The following is a 20,918-nucleotide window of genomic DNA, read 5'->3' as shown; positions in this document are numbered from 1 at the left end:
TACCAATTCATCAGCTAATCATTGCAGCTCCACATCAAATAAAAGTTTGAAGAATTTTACCAAAACCTTAAATGACCCAAGGTGTCCCTCTTCTCAGTCAGGAGTCTTACCTGCATGTTTCAGCGAAGTCTTCTATTTCTGCAGAACTCCCCTGACAGCTGACTGTGACAGACGTGCCAATTTTCATGACTTGAGGGTGCAAATACATTCGGTAAAGAACAAAAGAAAAAAAAAAAAGCTAAATGCAGCACTCTTAATAGTCCAGTGTGTGAGATTTTATGGGATCTATTGGCAGAATATATAAAAATGTGTTTTTTAGTGTACAAACAAAATAAGAATCATTGTGTTTTCATAACCTTCGAATGAGCCCTTTATATGTAGAAGAGGCGTGGCTCCTCTTCCATGGATTGTTGATTGTTTGTTCTTGGTTCTCTTACATGCTTGGAATGAGAGGGTAAGATGACGTGTTTGGAACCTGAAAGCTCACCCAAGATGACACTTAATCCTACACAGTGGACCCTCAGGACACTGGACGCATGCAGTTCAACCAATGTGGGGTTATGAAAAGGATTTACCAGAAAAGGCCTTACATTTATTAAACTATATTGATTACATTACAGGTTCATTCATCTAAACAATAAAAATAGTTTAATGAAAATTAACACAATATGCTCCATTTTAGTCTTAATGTCAATCTTTTATGTACAGATTTTCGTGAAACTGCATGGAAAAATAAAAAAAAATGTCCACATGGAGACTATCTGTCCAACACCTTCACCTTTAAATCAACTGCTGAATGTGAAGCTCAGTTAACAGAATGTAGAATTCATGGCAGAAATATTACCTTAATATAATTTAACAACAGATTCATTATATTAGTATGACAAATAATTAACAACAAACATATCACCTGTATAGATTTTAAATGCTCTCACACATCCCCTGATGTACATTTTGTTAATTCCTTAGATGCAACTTAAAAATGTAGATATTAAAGATGTATAGTCAAGACACTTCCACCTTTTGGTTTGACTTGAAGGCATCATCACCGGTGAGACTTCATTCAAAATCACACTCAACGTTAATCAGTATTAAAAAAAAGCCTGAACCACCCTGATTTCAACCTCTTAACATTCCCATAAATCCCATTCAGACAGGGCTATAATCCTTAAATGCTGTAGCCGCACATCTGTAACATGTAAACCAATTGATATCGCATTCTTCTTCATATTGTTAACAACCTGGGAATGAGTCAAACACGCCTGCGAGCCGCTCTCAGAGCCTCTATACGTACAGAGTCTATCTTCCTCTCTCTTGCTGTCAGTAGTCGATGGAGCGGACGGCAGCGATGGTGGAGGCCAGGCGACGGGGCAGCAGTTTGGCGGTCTGTCTGTAGTCTTCTGGTTTGGCCCTCAGCAGGGTGAGGATGTGTTGCAGAGTGCGGGAGGGCTGCAGGCCCAGAGCGTCCATCACATTGCTCAGATAGTCTGTGGAGCAGGAAGAGTAAATTTGACACAACTTAACCAAGAGAATAGATCGTTGTCTTGTTTAGCGATCGTAAGAAATTGCTGGTTACTGTACCGATATCTGTGGCCAGCTGTTTAGTGGAATGGGTGCTGAGCTGGGGAATGAGCAGGATGGCGTCACAGTACGTCTGCATGGTTGCCCGAGCAATGGAGCCCAGCCAGTAGTCCGCTGTGTTGTCCAGCTCGGGAAGGTCATCGCCTGAGACAGAAGGAAACTGATGTTTCAAAAAGTGCGTCATTCATGACAAGGTGTAAAGGGAACAAGAGTTAGTGGTGCGAAGAGAGGATACTTTTTTCAGCAGGTGGGAATTTATATACAGGGTGTCAGGAAAAAAAAGAGCTGAGAGGTGGAGGAAAAAGGAAAAACAAAACAAAAAAAGTACAGTCCCATGGCACATTTTACTGATAAGAATTTGACCTCGTGGGTCTCGGGCTTGATGACAGATTGCTTGTCTTACAGAATACAGTAATAGACTCTCTGGGTTTATTCTTCTGCTGCAATCATTATTTGACCTACATACACCAAAAACTGATTTATTTCTGCATCAAACTCGTGCTATCCTTCCTTAGATTTAATGTTGCATCTTGCGCTTGGGAGGGTATCAGACATTTTAATGATAATGAATATGATCAGATTTCACACTGACCCTCCTATCAAACGCCGCTCGTCTACCCAGCTATCGGGGAAATGGGCCAGTGTTATTTGGGTGTCAGATTGCATAGGGTTGGTTCCATTTTCCAGTGCCATGGTTTCAGTCCAAGATAATTGATTTTACCACAGAACTTATCAGTTTTTTCACATATTAATATTATAGTTGGCAGCGCTTTTAAAGCGACTACAATGAACTTTCACATTGCGCTGATTTTGGAGGCCCCTCTGTTTCCACCGTTATAATCACAAAGTATAATATCAAAAATCAAACTATTCAAACAAAAGCTTCCTCCTGCTTCAATTTAAATGGCTAATGTACTATTCACTGTAACTTTGCCTGGAAAAATGTAAACACAGGCTCCTTTCATCTGATTTCAAGAAGAATTCGACACAGTGGCAACCTTCATATACAGGAATCAGTATTAAATTGAGACTGTTTCATAACCAGTTAAAACCTCACTGCAGTGGCTTTAACTTGCAAATTTAAACACAGTACGTCATTTCTGTCATTAGGTCTCTTACATTAAAACAACAATAAACTTAGGTTGATGATGCTGTGAAGTAGTGTGGGATCATGGGGGTTGTTGTCTTTCTTGTTAAACAAAAATCAATGAATTAAAAGAAATTAGAAAGTGAGAGGTTTCAGGCTTAAGCAATACACAGGAAGTGTACACTGTAATAAAGAGAAAAGTGGAGAAGAGGAGCGTGGAGCATTAGACTGGGAGGAGAATAAGGGTTGATAATCAGAAACCTTGCTCTGGAGGGAAAGGCAGCTTCCCAGCATGTAGGGCCATCTCTAGTGCCGGGTCCTCCTGAGTCACAAATGGTTCCAAGTGGAGAGGCAGAGACATCAGGTACTGTCCTATCTGAAGGGGAAACACAGACGTCTAGTTTGATATATCTGCTGTCTTGGACCTGCACTATAATATGTATGGTGCTTGTGTTAGCTGTGAATATGCACAAAAAATTGATCTGCACTGCACGTTGTAATTAATTATTTAATCTGAATGTCATGGCATATATTCAAGTCAAACCTGACTAACATTTGTTATGTATTCCTGTGGTGACAGGCTGAAAGTAGGCAGGTCCTCTGTATAGCTCTCTCCCAAACCAGGTGCCTCTTGTCTCTGAAAAAAAAATCAAACAGTGAGAGGTGAGATTAAAATAGACTCGGCACATCCAACAGTCAAATGCACACACACAGAGACAATCCAAAAGCTCTCAGCAGTGCACTCCAATGGTGTCAATCAGTATTTCAAATCCAATCATGTAGAAACTTGACACTTAATCACCTCCATCTTGGAGACGAGGCAGAGCTGGTGTTTGATCTGCAGGAAGACGGAGTCGAAGGCCAGCTGGTTGGCCTGCTGGTTGAGCCTGGTCAGAGCGGACCTGGGCTCTGCTAACAGGCTGGAGTTACCGGTGCCCTTCTCCTGCAAGACGAGAGGAAAGAGATGCATGAAAACAGCTGCAGAGGGTCTTTGATAAACCACCTGATGATCATTCTGACACCGTGCCATGCTCGACACCGCACCTTTAGCGAGTAGAGGACTTCCATCAGACTGTTGTATTCAGCCATGTTTCCCCTCTGAAGGTAGTTGTACTCCTGCCAGGGATTCTTGGTGGCACTCTTCCTCTCTGTGGAACTGGCCTCCTGGATACCGGCCAGGCTGCGTGGGCTGTACGACTCTGACAGGTACTTACCCGCTGTGCCCAGGATCCTGTGGGAAGGATTGATTATGTTCAGAGGACACACATGCAATACCTTGCAATCTGACATTGTGCGTTTTAAATGGATGCATGGTTTAGGGTGAAAGGGCACATTATGATATATAGAACATATTCTCTTACTTGTTTGACAGCTGCTGCTCAAAGGCTCCACATTGTCTAAGTAATTCTCCACAAGTGGCAATAATCCTGCAAAATGAAACACAAAACCATTTAGTATTAAAAAAAATTGTACTGAACCAATGAAATTGTCTCAAATGTAAAAAAAAAAAAAAAATATTGACCTGACACAGTTCTGGAAAGCTGTCCAGTCCTCCTGAAAAACAGATGAACTTGGAGTATCCTCCAGTTTACACTTCTTCCTGATTGACTGTAGTGTTGTTGAGAAGTCTGACACATATCTAGAACAAACACAATGTTATTGCTGGATACATACATCGATTAAAAGGATAGATTGGATTATTTGAAGTGGGGTTGTATGAAGTACTTATCAATAGCCTGTGTATTAGCTACAATACTTTGCCATCAAACAGCCTTTCCTGATGGGAAACTGCCATCAAATAAGCCAAAAGTCATTCTCTCCAAACCAACCAAACGCTATAAGTGAAATCAGGCATTTTTCCGTGCAGGACACTGGAGTTGCTGCTCTTCCACTGCCTTGATCTGTTAGTTTGTTTGTGTTACTGTGTGACTTTGGTGAATCCAAACTATCCTTTTAAAACACAGCAGTCACACAATAACACAAACTAACTGACAAATTGAGAAAGCAGTAGACCAGCAACTCCTGTGGTGTGTGAGGTAAAATTACTGATATTTCCTATGGAGTCTGGTTGGTTTGGAGAGAGCAATATCTGGCTTGTGTAACTCCAGTTTCCCACAGTGTACACTTAAAATGATATTGATTTTTTTTTTTGGTGGACCTTTTTTAAGTGGCTAAAAAACACCTCGTTTTGGGGCTGACCCCATCTACAAAAGTTCATTGCTTAGCTTCCATCCTGGTATTCCTCTTAGCATCTCCTAACCAGTGGCATGCCAACTGTCATCCACTGGTAATACACTGACTATGGATAAGTACCTCATACAGTCCTACTTCAGATAATAACTAAAGCAAGGGGGTTTAATGTGTTATAAGTGGCAAATTATTGTAACAATAAAAGATCTTTACTTGGTGAAGAGGGCTTTGAGGGCTTTGAGAAGGCCACAAACAGCCAGTCCATCAGTCAGTTTGACACAGCGGTCCACAGCAGCACTGGCCAGGCCAAACAACTTGCCAACAGAGTGGCTCAACTCTTCCACGCAATCAATTACCTCCCCATGTTCCTGAGGGGATGAGAGAATATGTAAAGTGTGGCACAAGAGGTGGCACAAACACAGAGGTGAAAACAAAAGTGAATCAGGAAAAATGTCATGTGTATGTGTGAGTGGTGTCTAACCAAAGGGACAGCACTGATCTGGATAAGAAGGTGAGCTTCCTCCAGATCTCCGTACTGCAGCTGATAAGGTTTGTAGGGGTCATACAGCGCACAGACCAGCTCATTCACCTTCAGCAGATTATTCTCACCTGGGGAGAAAAAAACACAGACAGAATGTAAAAACCCTAAACCCACCAACATCTGCAGCATCAACAGTCACATCTTCTCTATGCACAGACCCAAATGTGGCAGCATGGCGGCCTCCAGGTTGTGTCCAAAGGTGGATGTAGTGTGATGGAGTTCCAGTAGGGTGTCGAGACGCTGCTCCTGGGCTGCCCGTTCCACGGCCGTGCTCAAGCACACGGGGATGGACGGGACCATGGCTCCCAGAGTTTGGATCAGCAACACTGTCACCACTTCATACGGATTCTTGAACACCTGTTAGTCAATGTACGAACAACTGAATGAGCACTCTGGCTGTATTTATAGACTTCTATTATTGCCAAATAAATAAAGCTTATAATAAATTTACTACCCATAATTTGATATTACACTTTTTCTGACTGATGTCTATCCAGCCATTTCAGATAGTCTGTTAGCAAAGAAGAGAGATGGCTGGTTGCTCTGTATATTCAGCCATACATGTGTCAAGTGCTCTTGGAAAATGAGGAAATTGGAATAATCAGGAAGACAATCCAGGCATTCCAAAAATAAATGGTAACCACAAGGAAAAAATTAAAAAGCCTTATAGTTCCTGTATCGACTTCCTGATTAGTGTGTTATCATTGTTGGAAGCTGACTGTCTTTGTGCTGCAGCGTGTCTCACCTGGCTGCTCCACTGTAGTTGAGAGTGCCAGGAGGAGAGCAAAGTGTCATAGAATTCAGACAGCTGCTGATTCAGACTGAGCTCACTCTGGGAGAGATCCTGCCACATGCTCACCAACTGGCCCTGGACATGCCAAGACAGACATTCATAAATGGGCATTCAAGTGTATGTACATCAAACTATAATTTGTGATGGTTTCTTTAAGTGAATTTTAATGGTCAGGCACCTACTTTGTGACACTTGTAGTAGTAGGCAAGGAGCTGTGGCATTCTATCTATCTCTGTGAAGACTTTAACAAAGAGCTTGGCTTGGTCTGCAGAGAAACAACATGTAAACATCAGTCTATTTTGTCTACACTGTGAGTGAACGACAAAATTTAAGTTGGAATAAATTTGAAAACGGACAGCACTTCTAACAGGTTCTTACCTATAGACATGGAGTTAAAGGTTGCGACAATTTGCGGGCTGGCCAAGGCCTCCAGCCTGTTCTTCAGAGCTTCCAGGTGGACACACTTTTCAGAGTAGTCTGGTGTGTCCACCAACATGGCCAGGCTGTTCTGCATGCTGGTGAGCTTGGAAGAAATTACTGCAAGATCCTAGAAAAGGAAGAGAACATATTCAAGATTTATGTTCACAAAATAGAATCTTAATATACTACCATCAGATGTTCATAACATATCAGACATTTAATATTTTTAAATTAATTTTTCCAAGCCAGGATGAGTAGCAAAGATTTGTGATCTCTAACCAGCAACCCAGACAAAAACTTAGCAAGTGACGTCCTGTGGCTTTCATTTATACCTGTGTTTTAAAGGTCTCCTCAATGTCTGCACTCAGCGTGCTCCATTTGTCTGCCTCCTGCAGAGCTTCAGCTGCCAGATGCATGCGACCCTTCACCTGATCTATCTCCACCAGGACCTGATGAACAGGAACCACAAGACAGGAAAGTCATATCTAATAAATAGCCTTAGAAATATATGTTATGTCACTCACAGGCTTTCAATGACATAATATCAGGTTAAAAGTCAATATGCATTTGTATCTTTGTTTTACATGCGATATGTTACTTATGAACTGTGAAAATACTTCAAGTGTACTATTTATGTAATGGCACAGTGATTGAACTTGTGTATACCTGCATAGACTGCACAGTGTCTTGCTCAAACTTCTTGATGTCCTCTTTCACCAGAACCATTTGCTCCTTGAGGAAGGAAGCCTCCTGTTTCAAAGCCTCCACGTCTCGCAGCACTCTGGGCATATTTTGGAGTGCCTGATTACTGCTCTCTACACACAGATACACAGCAGTCTTTCATTTAATGAAGAACATGGCAAGAAAAGTATAACTTTCAGAAGAAATTGCCAGCAGTGGTGACATGCAGTTATCTTCAGTATGGGTTTCAAAAAACAGAAAAAGAAAAACTACCCAACTTACTGCTGTATCTCCTACAGACTGGTGTGATTTTTCCTCTGATGTGTTTATGTTGATTGTGAAAGACATACGAGTTGCCCTACCTAGTCCTCATGGACATTTTGGTGAATGAGTATTGCAGTCCTCTCTAGATATGAGATTTTTTTTTGCTGTCATCATGTTTCAGGTAGTCTGTTATATACACTTACTCTTCAATAATAAGATAAATAACAGATCCTCTCTGTATAATGCAATACAGTTCAACCAAAATGTTCTTTAAATTCAATCATCACCTCTTAAAACAGTTTCAACAACAATTGTCAATTTCATGACGAAATAATTTCCTGCAGGACTGTTAAGACTGAATTCATTTTCACTAGTGGAAACTTAATGTATGATTCACATCAACAATGCTGTCCTTGAATGAGCCTTGTTTACAGATGTAAACGATGCAAAAACTATTTGAAAAAATTGATTTCCTATTACCATGTGCATTAACAGTTACCAGTTCTCTAATGATATATCTGATATTACAATTATAACATTACTAAAATGTAATTTAAATTGCTGCAAAATTACAAACCACATCTCAAGCCCCCACATACTCAGACTACAGTAGATTCATATCATGTAAGTAAAACCACTGACTGGATAATTTTTGTAAGTCTAATCAGTGATGACAGCTGTGTGGATATACAGCCATGTAAACTAAACAAACTAGAGAGCGTCGTTTCAACTTTATGGCCTGTTTGGGGGCTATATGTGTTGCTGCTGAATTTTATTGCATTTTACTTAGATATGTTTTTAATATCTAAGGCCAACCTCACTGACACAAATAGAGTGGATAAAATATTTTAAACAACTGTCACTGTAACGAAAACAGAGCACAGCAGTCAATGCCGTGCAGAGCCATTTAGGCTGTGCAAGTTTTAGCTATGTGTACTCGATAAACTAGGAGACAGTTTGCTTGGACATCCCACAAACTGTTCGACCTGTCATTAGTTTACTTAAGCTACTAACCCTCGATGGCATTGTTGACTTCCTGGATGAACAGCTGCAGCTTCATCACCAGTGTAGCTGCGTGTGTATCCGCCTTCCCCGGAGCGTCCTTCTGCACCACCTTGAAGGCTCCGTTCACCCAGTCTTTCACATCAAACTCATCGTCGAGGAATTTAGAGAAATCCATTTTCCTCGTCACTCCTTCACCGGTGAAGAAGGCGGTGTTCAGTCAAATTCTCCAGCTGCAGTGCAGTCTGTGTCATCGACCCATTGCTAACGTTAGCTAGCTAATTCTTCCCAAACAATGGCTTCGACACGAATATAAAATAAATAGCCCAGGAAAATGAAATTATCATTACAACCAAATATAGTTCCAATAAAGCGACGGCTTCCTCCAGAGTTATTTTTAAATGTCTACCGCTTTAGAGAAGAAAAGTAGAGACATGTTTGTTCTGGATGTTGGATGCTGGCACTGCTATTGACACTTGACAACAACTTCCTCTTGGTGCGTTCGATTTACCTTCCCCCCGGAAACAAACACCAGCGCAACAAAGTGACCCACTGATTAAAATCTCATCAACAGGATGGAGAATGTTCCGTCAAAAAAATGGGACAGTTCGTGTGTTTTTAAAGTGCAGCACACTTGGCCAAGAAAAAAGAAAAAAGAGCACTTAAAGCCGTTGTTTCGAAGCAGTGTCACAAATAATAGACCTTGCAAGCTAGCTTAACATTAACTGACTAACTTGCACAAACCCCAGTCACATAAAGGATCAATGAGTCCGACAGACTATACTAACATGTTCAACTAAACCTCTGCTACAAGGGCATGGACAAGATGAACAGGGGACAGGGTATATTTTTTGTAATTTTGCTAACAAGCGGAATAGCATCCTCCCTCGAATCACGTCCAGTCGAATCAAACTACTATGATTATGTTTGGGTGGGCTATAAATTTCAGTGTTTACATAATGTATAGCCCTACAGCACTCATTTATCCACTCTGCTTCCCTCTTGAGGCAAACAATCATACAAACCAGTCTTAATCTTATGACCAGTCTTATGACCAAATGAAGTCGTCATCTGATTATTTTATTTTAATATATATATATATATATTTTTGCACATTTCCATTTGTTTTTGCAAAGTGTACATGGCCTTGGAGAAGTGAGAGCAATGTGGCTGAAAAGATGAACTGAGAGCAGACTGTAGCACATATCAGCAGTAGATATTTATCCCTTCACACAGTCTACTTCATGAATATTATGCAAATCAGAAAGGCAGAAAAGAACCACACGAAAAGTGGAGCTAGAAGGCAGGAAAGCAACGGAACACACATCAAACACACCACAGCAACTTTGTAGGTGCTTCAACTGCTCATTTAAAGATGGGAATAATGGGTGACATTAAGGACACCTTGTCCAAGGCGGTCTTCAATCCTGCTTCTCTGTTAACGGGCCGAGGCGGGCTGCACATGGCTCAGATCATCCTGTGTGTGGTCACCTTTCTCCTGGGTGCCTTCAGAGGGGGGAGCAGCCATACCTACTGGAACTACGCCATGTTCACCTGGGCCTTCTGCCCCATCATGACCCTCGTCATCACCATCATTGAGATGTTTGGGCTGGATGTCATTCTCAACATGTTTTGCTTGGACTGGTCTGACTTCGCCACAGGAATGGCTATGTCCTCTACACTTATGACCATATCTGTCGCTATCACCTACGGCAACTTCTACGCCTGCCTGAAATGTCTGTACGGCTGGATAGTGACCATATTTGCTTTCTTGTGCGGCCTTGTCTACGCACTTGAAGTGGTGAAGGACAAATTCCTGGACAAGAAGAAAGGGAGCTACCTGGCTGCTCTGCCTGGATTCTGGAAGGTTCTGGAGGCCTTTGTGAGCTGTGTCATTTTCATATCGCTGACTGGTTACAGAGACAAGCCGGCTCTGATCGTGTGTGTCATTGCATACATCATTCCTTTCCTCATCCTCCCTGTAATCATAGCCTGCAACATCCTCAAGAAACTGAAGAAGTGTTTGCCCTTTAACCTGGACAGGTTTGTGTTTATCTTCCTGGTGATCTCTGTCGTGCTGTATGTGTTCACTGCTATCGTGTGGCCCATCTTCACATTCAGAAAAAACCCTCGTCCCAGTGACTGTCCACCCAGCTTCTGTATCTGGGCCATACAGTTTATTGTTGCCTTTTTTACCTATGTGAATCTCATTCTGTTCACACTGGACCTCATTTTTACCCTGCTTGGTATCTGTGGCTTTAAACGCACTTAAACTTTTTAGAACCTGCACCTTTAAACTTGTACTTCAGATTCATTTTGGCTAGAGCAGCAATGATTAGTCATTTCAGTCATTTTAAGCTAAATAATAATCAACAATTCTCTTAAAGCCTGGTCTCAAGTTGGTGAACAGTACCATTTCTGCCCTGAAGTCACATGATCACATTTTCCATATATGGGCCCATGCAACACATCTCTTAGGACAGAAACAGCACTGCAGCTGTACGCCAATCATGGATTGCACTCAAAATGCAAGACCTAATAGTGAGTATTTTGGAACAAAGTTATCAACAACAGGTAGGCATATATGTATATATGTATATGTATATATGTGTGTGTATGTATGTGTGTATACACATATATACATATATACATATAAATATATTGAGTATCAATCTTTTTGAAACTGAGAATTTTCAACATTAATCAGCTGAGTATTGAACTGCCCTGTTTATTAATGACTCATTGTAAAGTTTAATATATGATGAATAATTACAAATCAGCTCTCTGCATGTATTTCTCAATGTGTTGCTGTGATATAAAATATAAACGCCAGTGAATATTAATAGATGTAAGATGTGTTGCATCACGACTGTTTGAAAATGAGACTACACATGAATGAACACACCTGTGTTTCCTGGGATCTGTCGGCCACAGACAGACGAAGGCCAGAAAACCAAGAGATTGATGTGCAACAAGAATAAAGTGATGCTCTAATAAAGACACATTTGTGGCCTCGTTTTTTCAGTATGAAAAGCTTAAAATTACAGAAAAAAATGTGTGTGAAAGAGACAGAAAGACAGCGTGTATGTGTCTGACTATATTGGAGTAAGTCATAATAAGCTGTTTGATTTTCAATTGTCAGTTTGCAATTAAATTTCAAGGTAAAAAATATTTTTGATCTACCCATGGTAAAAGAAATCAATCTCAGTTCACTTAAATTAAAGGGATAGTTCATCCCCCAAATCAAAAATACACATTTTTTCCTCTGGCTTGTAGTGGTATTTATCCATTCAGATTGTTCTGGTGTTTGGAGATATCAGCCATAGACGTGTCTGCTTTCTCTTCATATCAAGGAGCCAAATGGCATTCAGCTTGTGGTGCTCAAACAGACTAAAAAATTACATTTGAAAAAGTCAGCAGCACTCTCTCTTTCCAGAAATCATGATGCGGTTCCTCCAGATAATCCACAGACCTTGTTGTGAGGAGCGTAATGTAGTTTCTTAGTGCATTACTCATGGACAAGGGGCTCATGATCATGAAAGCACATGATGTGAAAATAAATGGCATCCTCCTCAGCTTTGCTGTAATGTTAGCACTGAGCTAGCTAGTGCAGTGATTTGAATGGGGAGTGTAGAAAGATTAGATTTACTGCTTTGTGGTTGATGCCCCCACCAATAAACATACTGAAGTTTACATCCATGTCTATCCAGACTCACATAATATATACAATAAAGTCTTGGAAGATATTTAATAAAATGTATGTTTCATCTCTGTATTGACATGCAGTGAGAAACACGCTATACAGAGGACTGATAGAGAGCTAAACATCATGATGTCAGAGAGAAGTTGGCCTTTGACCTTTTGAATATAAAATGTCATCACCTCATCATTTTAACCTGAAAACAGCCACGGCTATCACAAGCATGAAAATAGTTCCTACATGAAACTGCTGACAACAAGGTCTGTGGATTATCTTGAATAATTGGGTCATGATTTCTAGAGAGATTTTGCTACTCAGTTTTTTCAAATACTGGTAATTTCTACTGCTAATATCTCCAAAACATTTGACGGATAAGCAGCGCTGCAGGCCAGAGGAAAAATGTGGTTTTCATTTTTGAGTAAACTGTCCCTTTACTTTCAAGCAGATGATCCTTAGAAAACAAATGTAACAGAGATGAAAGACAAGGAAAAATCTGGAGTATATTCACACTTATTTTAGCCACATAAGGGAGTGAATGTTATTCATTAATGTTGGATTCTGATTATGACTTGCCAGCTGAATAAATTACTGAGCAACCACAGGAAAACTCTATAATTAAGCAGATTTTTTTAAAAACTGGCATGTACTGGGGGCAGTAACACAATTTAGTGTAAGCCAGAGATTTTCAAAGTGGGAGGTGGACCTCTCCAGGGGTCTCCACAGTTTTAGAGGAGGCTCAGTGAATGGAAATGAAGGAGATCACATAGAATAGCCTAGATGTGTTTGATTTGGATAAAGAGATACAGTAGTTTGGTGGAATTTTGCTGTTTTTCCCACTTTCCCGCAGTCAAAAATGAATAAAAGCCATTGGAAAGACCCTTTTTATGTATTTTGTGCAATCTGATCTCTGATCTTGGTTCTGCTGAGTGTCTACGGGAGCAAATAGCATAATCATAAGCCAGGAATTGGGGGGCATCCTTTGTCAGAGGGGAGATCCACAGCCTCAGACTCTGAAAACCCCTGCTGAAGGCCTATATTAAAAGGCGTCTCCTTTCTCTTCATACATTCATGGAAAACACACCAATGAGCTGAAGAGTAACTTGTGAATCAGGAAATTTGACTAGAAGGAAGTGTGTAAACAGTGCCTGCCTGATATATAAGGCGTTATCTCAATATGAGAATTAAACAGTAGTTAACTAGCGGCTGAAGTAGTCACAGTCACTGCTCAGGTAGCAATAAGTACAGTTCATCCTGCAGAGTGCTGGCGTAAATGCAGAGACTTTTGATTCCTGTTTTTGACCTCTGAGCATCTCTGAGTCTTGTCTCTGATTTGAGCATCATGTGTGGTCCATTCAAAGGCTTTAAGGGCATTTTGCGCCTCCTGGAAATCATCTTCAGCTCTTTGGCTTTCATCTTTGTCTTCTTCAGAGGCCCAATGGTGAGTCCATGGGGGGTCTGGTGTGTCTTTGTCTGGTTTTTCTGCATCGTCGTGCCAACGGTTATCGTCATCATGGAGGAAATGAAGTGGAACATCCTCCTGGCTGCCTTCCTCCCCGACTGGACCGACCTGACTGCCGGGCTGATCACCCTGTGTGCAGTGATGATCACCTCAGCCACCATCATCTTTGCAGCTGTTTTTGTCTGCTTAACCTGCATCATCAACATTTTTGTTTTCATCTTCTCCCTGGTTGCCTCCGTCGTCTTCTGGATCGATACTGTGGTGCAAAGAAAGGCGTGTCCAAACGGCTACCTCTGTGGGCTGAGAGGAAGTCTCCGCATGACAGAGGCCTTCATCGCCTGTATCATCATCACTGCTGCCACTGACTACTTTGTGATGGGGGTATGGTACTATCGTCCTGTTGGAATGATCATCAGCCTCATCATATTTCTCGTTTGCCTCGTGGTCACTGTGATCATCATAATCCTCCATCTGCTTAAACTCCTGCGGGATTTGATCCCATTTCCGCTGACTTTGATCGAGTTAGTGTTCAACATTGTGGCAGTGGTGGCGTACGTGCTCGCCATCATTCTTTGGTGTGTCTTTGGTTACAGACGCTACAGGCACGATGCTTACATCTGTAAATACTGTTCCTATGCAGACCTGCACACCGTGACTGTGGGAGCCATTATCAATCTTGTCTTATACATTGTGGACCTGTATCTTTCCTTTAAAGCTCGCTAGAAAGGTAAAAAATTACAGGTACTTACAGAATAAGATGGAAACACTGATTGGTGCACGGCTTCATTTTCTCAGAAGTTCACTGTTTTACTGAGAAAAACAGTTAAGGGGCAGCAGCTGTTTGTATGTGCTGTATGTTGCCCAAAATCATATAAAATATTTGGATTTGAATGTGTCATGATGTCTTAGATGCTTAAAGGAAAAATCTGTAATATATTTACTTTAGTAGATAGCTTTAAATCAATCATACATTAATTAGGGATTCAGCCTATACCATTTATGGCTCTGTTTATGGGTGTTTTGGCTGTCATATTGTTTTAGATGCTTAATTTTCAAAAGATGTTAGTATATAAATGTAACCTCATTATGAAATATGGCTTTTTACTAAATTCTTGTCAAAGTAAAATGATTGTATGGTTTAAATTCTGACTATAAAATAGAAGAAGAAAAACTGTGCTCAAACCCGACTGGACAACGGAGTCTCATCTGTCTTTAATAATTTGAAAGTGTTCCTTGTAGACATTTGACTAGGTGTACAAAGTTTTATTGCCTCTCCGCTAGCATAGTAATAGTTCAGAGACAGTATATTCAAATCTCCCAACTCTGGCAGTTACATGCTGTGAAACTGAGATAGTGAATGCAAATGCCATGATAAACATTCATAGGTGTCACCAAAGTACCTTTAAACACAAGGGACATGGATTTACACACTATTTTTAACACGTTTTTGAATGACGTCATTATATGAAAACACAAGCATTTGAGAACAATGCTTCATAGTCCAAAAAGAAAAAAAAAAACACACAAAAATGCACTTCCTCAGGCCTCATCTGGTTCCTCAAACTCCACAGTCTCCAGCAGACCCTGGAAACAAAAGTAGTGGGAGTTGCAGAAGACGGGGGGCTTATTGAGACACGAGCCCACCACCTCCGGTTTCAGCGAAGTGAAGGGGTTTGCTCCACTTCCCTTCATGTCCATCTCCAACTCCAGCAGGATCTGCAGGGAGTAGGTCATCTCTGTCTCACTGTGGACGGAGGACAAGAAGCATTAGCAGCCAGGTGGACATGACACACACCTCAGATGAATTTGGATAAATGAAAGGAGAGCAGTGAGAAGATAAAGAGCAGACTTGGTCAATACATTAATCAGGTTTTCGGTATATTTGCATAATTTCACACACTGTGTGCAGAATACACGTCAGCGATGCAAATAATATGCATCAATGTCAATCTGACAATTTGTCTACTATCTACAGTTACATTAAATGGGTGTCTGGCTAGCTGAATGGAAGACAGTTTGAAATTACAACCAATTAAAGATTATTGCTTATTGATCATATATTACCTGATTAGAATGGAAAAAAAACATGGTGGTCCAGTAATGCATATGACTATACTTCACAAATCCTAAAACTAACAGTACTTGCAATATAGGCAACAACCAGAATATCATTGTGTTAATTAGTAGTGTATTTATCTACACCATTGGTTTCCAACATGGGGGTCTCAGCCCCCACTAGGGGTCACCAAAGCCAGGCCCAAAGATTCTGTAAAAATCTTTCTCCATTTCTCCATTGTCCTCCAGTGTTTCACACATATCAACATCTTCTGTAGGTTTAAATTGTTGGGGTGAACTTGAGTCATTTGGTTTGAATTTGAAAGAAAAAAATGTTTTAAAAAAATCACAGATCTTGCTGCTAATCCTCTGAAAGAGCACCAGATTTAAATATCATATGCATGACCCTGGACCACCTTAGGGGAGCTGGAATACTACCACCATATTTTCACAAAATAGCGGCACCCAACCAACATTTTGCATAAGACCACAAAAAAACTAGACACAGCCCTGGCCAAAGCTTCACAGGGGGTTGTAAGGCCTCTTTGATTTTAAGGGGTGTAAGAAAACTTCTTAATAAATGTATATAGTAGGCCTTTATCTCAGCATTTCATTCATTTCTATAAAGAAAACTAAATGAAATTGTTGTTTAAACTTTAGATTATTATTTAAGATTTTAACCTAAAAGAGATCTGATAATAATAAGGTAGATAACTGAGATCATTTTAACAGAACTGCACTGGTTGATAGTAATGAAGTACATTTACTCAAGTAATGCTTCTTATACTACCTTTTAATGATACTTCAATAGATTGGATTGGAGGTAAATGTACTCTTTGTTCCAGTATTTTTTGTTTCACTGTTACTTATTAGATAAAGATTTTGCATAAACAACATGTGATCAGTTTATAAAATATGAAGCATTGTAGTAGATTAAATTACCCCAAAATTACATGAAGCACTTGTAAAGTATTCCTCTACAGTATGTGTGTGGCTACTATTCTGTAACCTCACCTGAGAGCAGTAAACACTGAAGGAATCTCATAATCCCTGAGGAGGAGAAGTGTTGGAAGCCAGCCCTCGTCCAGACCCTGACTGGCATCAAATCCTTGACACAAAAAGATGGAAAGGAAAACAAATCAAAACCAGCTCACTACAAACAGGAGCCTCCTCCTAACTCATTATTTCAGCTCGCTGTTTACCGGCACAAAAACAACAATTCAGATTTTAGAGTGTAAAAATGAGTTCTGTATTATATTTTTGTGTGATGGGAAATCTGCTCTCACCAGGATGAAATCCAACCACCAAGTCTGGTTTGGCTGCTTCCTCTTTCTCCACCAGCTCCTCCCAGAACTGGTGGTAGAGACCTTTGTAGGCGCTGATGTAGACCCTCTGCCTGGGGCCAAACGCCCTGAGAGGAGGCCTGACGATGGGGCCGTCCACCACCTCTGGTCCCACCATGACTATCTCGATACCCTGGTGCCCGGGAAACATCTTGTTCAGTTCGTCGTAGTCGGTCAGTCTGGCCGCCAGAGTCTCAGTGTGTCCTGCTCCCACCAGGTGGATGGTGAGAGGTTTGGAATAAGGCTTCAGGCCGAACAGCCTCATCCCCCAGGCGATGGTAAGCGGCCTGGAGAAGAACTCGCTGCAGACCCTCCACAGTGACTGCTTCAGGTCCTCGTCGCCAGGCCGCGGCCTGCCAGCGTTGGTCCACAACTCTTTCATGTTTGCTCCATTTAAAATGGGCTCGAGGCGAGCCATGAGGTCTCCCTGCATGACAAGCCAGTCATCCCAGCATTTAACCTCTGACTCAGGCTTTGACCATTTGTCTGTAGGGAAGGGAAGGTCCCCTAATGGTAGAAAAACAATTCAATTAGCTAAGTTATTTAACAGAAAGAGAGTCAAGTTGTGATTTTTGGTAACTATCCTTGCTTGTACATTGTACATTCATTTATTCCTTTCATAAAAGAAGCAACACTTTAAAGGAGCAATATGTATGACCCCAAGAGATTAAAATTAAGTCCATATTGTGAGTTGGACCCTTAGACTGTATGTTAAATAGGCTGAATCCCTATTTAAAACACGATCTATGGTTGAAGCGAGTTGTTTCCCCCTTGTTCTTCCCAGACTTGAAGCTCAGGCAGGTTGCCTGCAGGTTGCAGGGCCTCTGAGTCTAAACCAGCGCAGGACCAGTACAACATTATACTTTGACACTGACAAATGACTGTCTGCCTTCCTGCCCGCCAGACTCCATTAACATACTGCTCAATTTTATCATTATTAAACATCTACTCCTTGTAAAAGTTTATTTACCGTTGCAGAGGACTCACAGCCTGAGTACATGGGCCAAACACCTGAGCTACCGGGCCACTGTACTGTGAAATAACATTCCTTCCTCATGCTCTATGAAGTGTGAACTAAACACATAAAGTCATAGTGACTTGATGATTTGTTAGTAGTGAGCATCAAGAATCCATGATAACACCCTGCATTAATTCATGAAGTAAATCATGCATTAGTAAACCTTTACTTACGTATGTGATGTGTGCCCTTACTGAAAAATGTCACCAAAGAAGAAGAAGAATTCATCTGGCTTTTCTCACCGTCTTTTACTGTTTGTGTGAACTGTCTTTCATAAACATTTTACCTTTAAACACGAGCCATTCCACGATTCTGTCGATGGCAGTGAGACGCAGCTGTGAGCAGAACTTCTTGTGTTTGGGCCAGTCGTCCTTCTGACAGTCCTTACAGCAGTAGTAAACATTTAGACATCTGTGCAAAGAGAGGAGTGAGAGATCTGTAGAGATCTGTGACTGTAAAATTACTCACTTTGATAAGGCTGCACAGGCCTGCTGGGTGAGACCTTTTTTTTTTGTTTTGTTTTTTTCGTACCTGCTACAACGCTTCAGACTCTGTGGGTTCGGAAGCTCGTTTGGCCTCTTCTCACAACATGCACAAATTCTATAAGATTCCTCCATCTTCTCGAACATCTCTTTTTGAGACCGGAAGGCCATGGGTTTACCCTTGGTCTCCGGACCACATCTGGAGAGACACATAAAAGAAGAAATTAAGACTCAAAAAAACAGAATAAATTAGAAATATTTTATTTTTCAAAGCATTTTATGGATTATCTAAATCGTTGGCAATATATTTAATAGCTGACAAGCAGTCAATCGACATCATGGGAAAGATTATGCTCGTTATCATGTGCAAAATTAGTTTTCATTATTATGTGCATTATTACTGCTCATTATTATCATGCACAATATTTTGTTTTTGTTATGCAATTAACGTTCATTATCTTGTGCAACATAACTCTATTAGGATAAGATAGAACTTTATTAATCCAAAAGGAAATTCTTGTGCCAGGTTGCTCCAAAATGAAAGTAACATAGGAATAACAATTATAATTATTATAGAGCATCAAATATAAGTGAATTATAAAATATGAAATTCATAAAGGGTAAATGCAAACAAACATTGCTGAATAGAATAGCAACTGAAGTAAGATTATTGGCAGTTGTATTGAGACGTAATTAAAAAAGTTATATTGCATCACATAATGAATGGAAAAATAACACATATTAAACATAATTGTAAAGGACAACAATGCAAAGAACTGCATATGATAGTGAAAGTAATATTACACATGGTTATTAAAACATGACATTAAACGTAACAAAAAAGTAATATTGCACATGATAATGAATATAATATAGTCTATGATGTTGAAAACTAATATTACTAGAATTTTTTTTTTTTGCTTTTTTGCTTAACTTATCTTACTCCCATTAATGTACTGGGCACTGTTTTAGCATTTACTCTCTATACACTTTATATTTTATATTTAACATTTTATTGTGTTTATTCTCATGTTACTGTAAGTTTGGACCAATCCCTGGCACAAGAATTTCCTTCAAGATAATCTTATCTTAGTGAACATTAATTAAAGTAGTAAGTAAGTACAGTAAGTAAGTAAAGCATTTAATTTGGATAACAGTTAAATAATAAACACCACATGCTGATATATCAGTAGTGGAAGTGAAACCATGTTCAGTGGTTAAACACAGCCTGTCTACAGTTCACTATGAAGACTACTGAGGCCTCCACTTTCTATTATTAGACTGGAACATGAGAGGAATGGGGGGCTGCAGGGGCAGATTCATACCGAGTTTATATGACAAAAAAAAAAGGGTTGCAGAAAATAATAAGGGGCCTGAAGCTTCACGGTGACAACTCGGACAGAAAGCGAATGAAACAGCAGGGTGTGAAAGTATGAACCAGGCTTATAATGTCATTCAAATGTCGAGTTGTCTTGATAACGAGCACCGGACACACGTGACTCTCACGGTGTCGTGGGGTGGAAATGTAAATTTTGACATGTTCTCAAAAAATTATATGGTAATAATTGGGCCAAAAAAAAAAAAAAACTACATACCTCACTGTTTCCGTCATTTGTAAACGAGTCTCGCTGTTTCCTCCTCTGCTGCTCCTGTGTGGTTTTGTGGTGTGAGCCGCTGCTGCCAGATAAAAACAGCTGTTCTCTCCCGTCCAGAAAACTGCAGACCCCTCCTGACCTGACAGGAGCTACAAGCAGGGGCGGACTCAGGCTGTCTGAGGGCCAGGGGTGAAAACAGGGCACCAGCTGCCTGCACGGGGGCACCAGCAAAAATATTTATGTTGACACAGTTCCATCTTTTTACCCTGGTAATAATTAAATCTGTTTGACCCAGATTTAAAGCCTCTGTACCTCTGTAAGTTGTTTTTTTTTTTTTTCCAATACCGATGCCAAAACAATGGTACTGGACACCAGTGCTTTAACAGTGTCTAAAACAATACTTAAAAAAACACACACAAAAAAAAAACATGATGGTTGATGACCGGCTTCTTTAATTGCTCAGTCAAATTTAGACTTATCTACTTACAGCCACACTTCAAACCATTTACCTTGGCATTTTACATGTTTATTATTATAATGTACAGTTACATTCAAAACCATGTGCTATCTTACATTCATTATCTGGTGCAATATAACTTTATTTTTACTACTTCCCAATACAACTGCCAATATTACTTTAAATGTGACTGCTGTAACTATTTTTCTACTTACCTACTTTTGTACTTAACTTATCTACTTCTGTTGTT

The 20,918-nt window shown here is 40.3% G+C and overlaps 4 protein-coding genes across 4 annotated transcripts; 2 read left to right on the top strand and 2 right to left on the bottom strand.

Annotated features, from left to right (window-relative positions):
* Nucleotides 1–570: 570 nt before the first annotated feature.
* Nucleotides 571–9,057, bottom strand: cog7 (component of oligomeric golgi complex 7). Its single transcript, XM_084741369.1, has 17 exons — nucleotides 8,572–9,057; nucleotides 7,279–7,427; nucleotides 6,945–7,061; nucleotides 6,571–6,739; nucleotides 6,375–6,457; nucleotides 6,145–6,267; nucleotides 5,558–5,756; nucleotides 5,340–5,467; nucleotides 5,072–5,226; nucleotides 4,191–4,307; nucleotides 4,030–4,095; nucleotides 3,713–3,899; nucleotides 3,471–3,611; nucleotides 3,222–3,305; nucleotides 2,930–3,044; nucleotides 1,582–1,725; nucleotides 571–1,487 (listed from the first exon to the last, which is right to left on the bottom strand). Exons 1-17 carry the CDS (start codon nucleotides 8,735–8,737, stop codon nucleotides 1,321–1,323), a joined length of 2,310 nt encoding a protein of 769 aa, XP_084597495.1. The 5' UTR covers nucleotides 8,738–9,057; the 3' UTR covers nucleotides 571–1,320.
* An 871-nt stretch (nucleotides 9,058–9,928) lies between these two features.
* Nucleotides 9,929–10,894, top strand: LOC146311904 (myeloid-associated differentiation marker-like protein 2). The gene has a single exon (XM_084741176.1). The coding sequence runs from the start codon at nucleotides 9,935–9,937 to the stop codon at nucleotides 10,829–10,831; it is 897 nt and encodes a 298-aa protein (XP_084597302.1). The 5' UTR covers nucleotides 9,929–9,934; the 3' UTR covers nucleotides 10,832–10,894.
* A 2,508-nt stretch (nucleotides 10,895–13,402) lies between these two features.
* Nucleotides 13,403–14,838, top strand: LOC146311903 (myeloid-associated differentiation marker-like protein 2). Its single transcript, XM_084741662.1, has one exon. It carries the CDS (start codon nucleotides 13,599–13,601, stop codon nucleotides 14,439–14,441), a length of 843 nt encoding a protein of 280 aa, XP_084597788.1. The 5' UTR covers nucleotides 13,403–13,598; the 3' UTR covers nucleotides 14,442–14,838.
* A 68-nt stretch (nucleotides 14,839–14,906) lies between these two features.
* On the bottom strand, nucleotides 14,907–20,511 carry LOC146311902 (putative protein MSS51 homolog, mitochondrial). Its single transcript, XM_084741661.1, has 6 exons — nucleotides 20,212–20,511; nucleotides 18,666–18,815; nucleotides 18,421–18,545; nucleotides 17,060–17,623; nucleotides 16,788–16,881; nucleotides 14,907–15,462 (listed from the first exon to the last, which is right to left on the bottom strand). Exons 1-6 carry the CDS (start codon nucleotides 20,226–20,228, stop codon nucleotides 15,258–15,260), a joined length of 1,155 nt encoding a protein of 384 aa, XP_084597787.1. The 5' UTR covers nucleotides 20,229–20,511; the 3' UTR covers nucleotides 14,907–15,257.
* Between the last annotated feature and the right edge of the window lie 407 nt (nucleotides 20,512–20,918).

Source organism: Lutjanus erythropterus, chromosome 17, assembly GCF_056507025.1.
Source record: "Lutjanus erythropterus isolate fLutEry1 chromosome 17, fLutEry1.hap2, whole genome shotgun sequence".
NCBI classification, from domain to species: domain Eukaryota; kingdom Metazoa; phylum Chordata; class Actinopteri; order Lutjaniformes; family Lutjanidae; genus Lutjanus; species Lutjanus erythropterus.
Note: the sequence above shows the minus strand (reverse complement) of the source record. Positions and strands in the feature narration are given on the sequence as shown.